General features: G+C 32.1%; 1 protein-coding gene across 1 annotated transcript; it reads left to right on the forward strand.

Annotated features, from left to right (window-relative positions):
* Positions 1-139: 139 nt before the first annotated feature.
* LOC107667605 (fermitin family homolog 1-like) lies at positions 140-2,976 on the forward strand (the record flags this gene model as incomplete). Its single annotated transcript, XM_016459315.1, has 6 exons — positions 140-189; positions 434-558; positions 638-744; positions 1,270-1,468; positions 2,547-2,698; positions 2,780-2,976. Coding segments are annotated over 6 exons (807 nt in total), but the record flags the coding sequence as incomplete, so codon positions are not given.
* Positions 2,977-4,281: the final 1,305 nt, after the last annotated feature.

A 4,281-nucleotide genomic window follows, 5' to 3' on the forward strand; every position in this document is an offset into this window, starting at 1 on the left:
ACTGGAGTAATGATGCTGAGAATTCAGCTTTGCATCACAGAAATAAATTACATTTTTAATAAGAGACATAAAAGTCTTGCCAACCACAAACTGTTGAATGGTAGTGTATGAGTATTCACGTTTTCTTTAACTTTTTCAGGAAGATATCACTGACATTCCAAAGCTGGAAGATACACTTAAATTGTTTAGGTGAGTTTAAGCTTATTAAAAATTGTTCAATAAAAATATATTTTTAAATTGTTACAGTTTTTTTTTTTTTTGAAATGATGCAAATTATTAATGAATAATCTGTTGAAAAAAAAAACTAGTTCCATGTACAAAACAGTACTTTTTGCAACTTTTTTCCTGTCGTGTTCAGTGACATTTGTGTCTAGTCTGCAGTAAGACAAACTATACAGTGCATTGATTAATTGCCTGTTCATTTGCTTTACAGGCCCAAGCGATTAACATTAAAGCCATATAAGGAGTACTGGTTTGTTTTTAGGGACACCACCATTTCTTACTACAAAAGCAAAGAGTCGGCGAATAAAGAACCCATTGAGCAACTCCATCTACGAGGTGAGCGGCCAATCAGAGAAAAGATTATTCATTTTAATACAGCCAATGCATCAGTGGTAATACATCATTAATTGTACAGGATGTGAGGTCATTCCTGATGTCAACGTCACTGAGAAGAAGTTTGGCCTCAAGCTGTTATTGCCAGCGGCTGATGGAATGAACGAGGTTTATATTCGCTGCGACAATGTGAGTTTTATATTTGTTTTAATGCATATTGTGGAACACGTGTGCTTTTGTTGTGAAATCTTTCATCTTAAATGTAAGATAAACTGTTGTATTGTTATACATATTTCAAGATGAATAAAGAAACTTAGGTTACTTGATTATCCATACAGTCTTTTTTAGAAAATAATGGTAAAATATCAAATATGATTTGTCAGGTTTATTTGTCAATGATTTGTCAATCATCATTGCATTGCATTATATGTTTTGCACCCCACAATTAAAACCGAAGGGTTTTGATAATAAAACTAGCTTTTAAATGTAATATTGTTAAGACATACTATTGGGAGATATAGAGTTACTGATTTTTATATGCATTTAATGCAAGTAGTCTGTTATACTGGAATAAAAATCCAGATAAATATCAGCATCTGAACCATATTGCATATTTTTGCTCAGATTGGACCTCTAAATACATTTTTGAGTTTGAAAAAAAATGTATGCATTTATTTGTTTCTTTTGTTTAAAACAAATGTCTCCTGAAAACAGGAAACGCAATATGCCAAGTGGAAAGCTGCCTGTATTTTGGCTTCCAAAGGAAAGACGATGGCCTACAGCTCGTACCGCACCGAGGTGAAGAACATCCAGTCTTTCCTGCAGATGAAGAGTCTAGCGCCTCCTCCTGGCCAGGCAGCGCCTGACGTAGAGTCCATGGAGATGAATGCCGACATAGTTACATTTTTCAAATGTGGGTAGACCGGGTACAGTTGGTACACTTTTTGCTTTTTCCGTTACCACACCAAAACTAGGCACTGAAAATAAGTGATTTTTCATATGACATTTCCTTTACTTTAATATTAAATATTAACATCCATAAGTAGGTCATATTTGCCACAATTAGCTCATAAACACAAAAAGCTTTTTGTTCCAACTGTACCCATCCGTAATACTGCAAAGCTGCCTAACCAATTCATTGCAAATGTAAAATACCTTTAAAAATGAGAATTCAACAGTTTTTATTTCCATTCAGTATTTTATCTGATTATTTGTTTAGTAGTTCATTTGTAAAACATTGTATAGTAATGGCAAACAGCGATACAATATTTAATTTCAGTGCATCATTTTAATAACAGTTGAAAAGTTGAGTAACAGTAAAAAACATTGAACAATTGCAAACAGCAATAATAAAACAGATCAAATGCAAACAATAACCTAATAAACATAATAAATAAAACAGTTTACAGTCATCTACAATGAGTCAAATTTTGGCTTTTTGCCAATTTCATACTCGCGCACTGACAATTTTCTTTTTCTTTTTTTTTTTATAAATTAGACACAAAATTGCCATATTGTCACAGTTTTGCTGAACAACAGATTGATTTGTTCCTTGTATCACTCAGAAACATATTTCCAAGTCTGGAAATGAAAGATAAATTAAATGAGCTTTAATAGCATGCCGTTGTTCCATTTGAAGGTTCATTTTTTCCTATTTAATGTAATTTAGTTTGGGTATGTTGACTGAAAAATCTGAAAATAGCCTACATAAATACAGTCCAATTTTGGCTTTTTTGTCAATTTCATAATCAACTGCAGACAGTTTAGAATGCTTGAAATGGAATATACAGATAATTCACAAATGGTTTTACAAAATATAGAGTTACAGAATAATTCAAACACGTTGAGTATGAGTTTTCATTAATTAGACATAAAATTGTCATTTTGTCAGACAATTTTGCTGAACAACACTGTTTTTTTTGTGCCTGGTATTGCTCAGAGACATCCTTTAAAGTCTTCAACCTTGAAATATGATTAAAATCTTTTCACTTTGTCCCACAGATTCAGAGGAAGCAAGAAAGACGAGCTGCTGGGAATATCCTACAACAGGCTGATCCGCATCGACATGTCTACGGGTTTGCCGGTGACCACCTGGAGGTTCTCCAACATTAAACAATGGAATGTCAACTGGGAGATTAAACAGGTGAATAAAGTGCTTCAAACAACCTTGTAACCTGTGTGGCTGATGTGAATATGATTTATGAATGTGTCATTGCTTTTACAGGTGACCATCGAGTTTGACCAGAGCGTGTCGATTGCGTTCTCCTGCCAGAGCTGCGACTGCAAAGTGGTACATGAATATATCGGAGGCTACATTTTCCTTTCGACGCGCTCAAAAGACCAAAATGAGACTTTAGATGAAGAACTCTTCCACAAGCTCACGGGAGGACAAGACTGACCTCAAATCAACATCCACCTTTAGGAAAGCAAGAACGAATTCATAGTGTTTTTTTAAATTTGCCAAAGTCATTTTATATTTGTATTAAGACACACAAGGCTTGTGCACAAGAGAGTAAACAAATCAAACAATTCAGTCCATATTTTGGATCTGGACTCTTGACGTATTTATGAGTTGTTTGCATCTGAACATTGTACATAATTTACAGCACAGTGAGCACACATTTCCATACATGAATTTGTGTAATAAATATGGGATACGGTGGGGTTGCTAGTTTCCCATTGCAAGATTCTTTGAAGTTGTGGACTAACAAAGTGCTTTTTACAGTTCAGTTTTTCGAATGTAAATATGTTTACATTAAATGCTTCACCAAAATGTCTAGGTGCTTTTGGCTTGTTTTCTGAAAAAATTTATTTGCAGTTTAATTGTTCCTTTTAAAGACTACATTTTATTTATTTTAATGCAGTTTTGCTTTCATTATGTTGACTGGAAAATCTGAAAATAGTCTAAATAAATCCAATCACTTTCATTATGAGGTCCAATTTGACTGAAATTCATAATCAAGCACTGACAATTTATCATACTTGAATATAATTGGCTGTTTTATTTGTTTCTACAAACCATATAGGAGTGTAATGTAGTTTTTATAGTTAGATTTTATTTTTATATTTTCTGTTTTCTTTAAATCTTAGTTTTATTCGTTTTGTTTTGTTTTGTCACATTTATCACTTTCTAAAATACGTCTATATAGTTTTTATACATTTATTTTATATAATTATTGTTTCATTAGTTTATTTAGTTTATTGTAGTACTTAAATGTAAATTAAATGAAAATAAGTAACGAAAAGTATTTCTTCATGGTTTGTTTTAGTTAACTATAATAACCCTGCTACGTAGTCACTATAGTCGAACACGCACTGAATATGATTTTTTATTATAAATCAGCACTTTTAAGTTTTGAATAATAGTACAGAATGGGATACAACTATATTATACATACATAAAGTACGTGCAATATATGTACTTTTATGTTGGACATATACTCATATGTTAGTAACGATAACCATAATATATCCATAGCACGGTTTTTTTATTTATAATTTTTTTTATTTTTTACCTTTGTAAATACAGTGGAAGTACATAATGACATCACGTGATAATGCCGTGATATAGTCATTGTACATGTTCAGATAACCATGGTAGCAGTTTTTGTTAGTATAAACCTAATGTAAAGTTCAATAACTCATTAAAGGGGTCATATGATGTTGCTATAAATAACATTATTTTGTGTATTTGGTGTAATGAAATGTGTTTATGTGGTTTAAGGT

This window comes from Sinocyclocheilus anshuiensis, unplaced genomic scaffold, assembly GCF_001515605.1.
Source record: "Sinocyclocheilus anshuiensis isolate Anshui unplaced genomic scaffold, SAMN03320099.WGS_v1.1 scaffold1189, whole genome shotgun sequence".
NCBI classification, from domain to species: Eukaryota; Metazoa; Chordata; class Actinopteri; order Cypriniformes; family Cyprinidae; genus Sinocyclocheilus; species Sinocyclocheilus anshuiensis.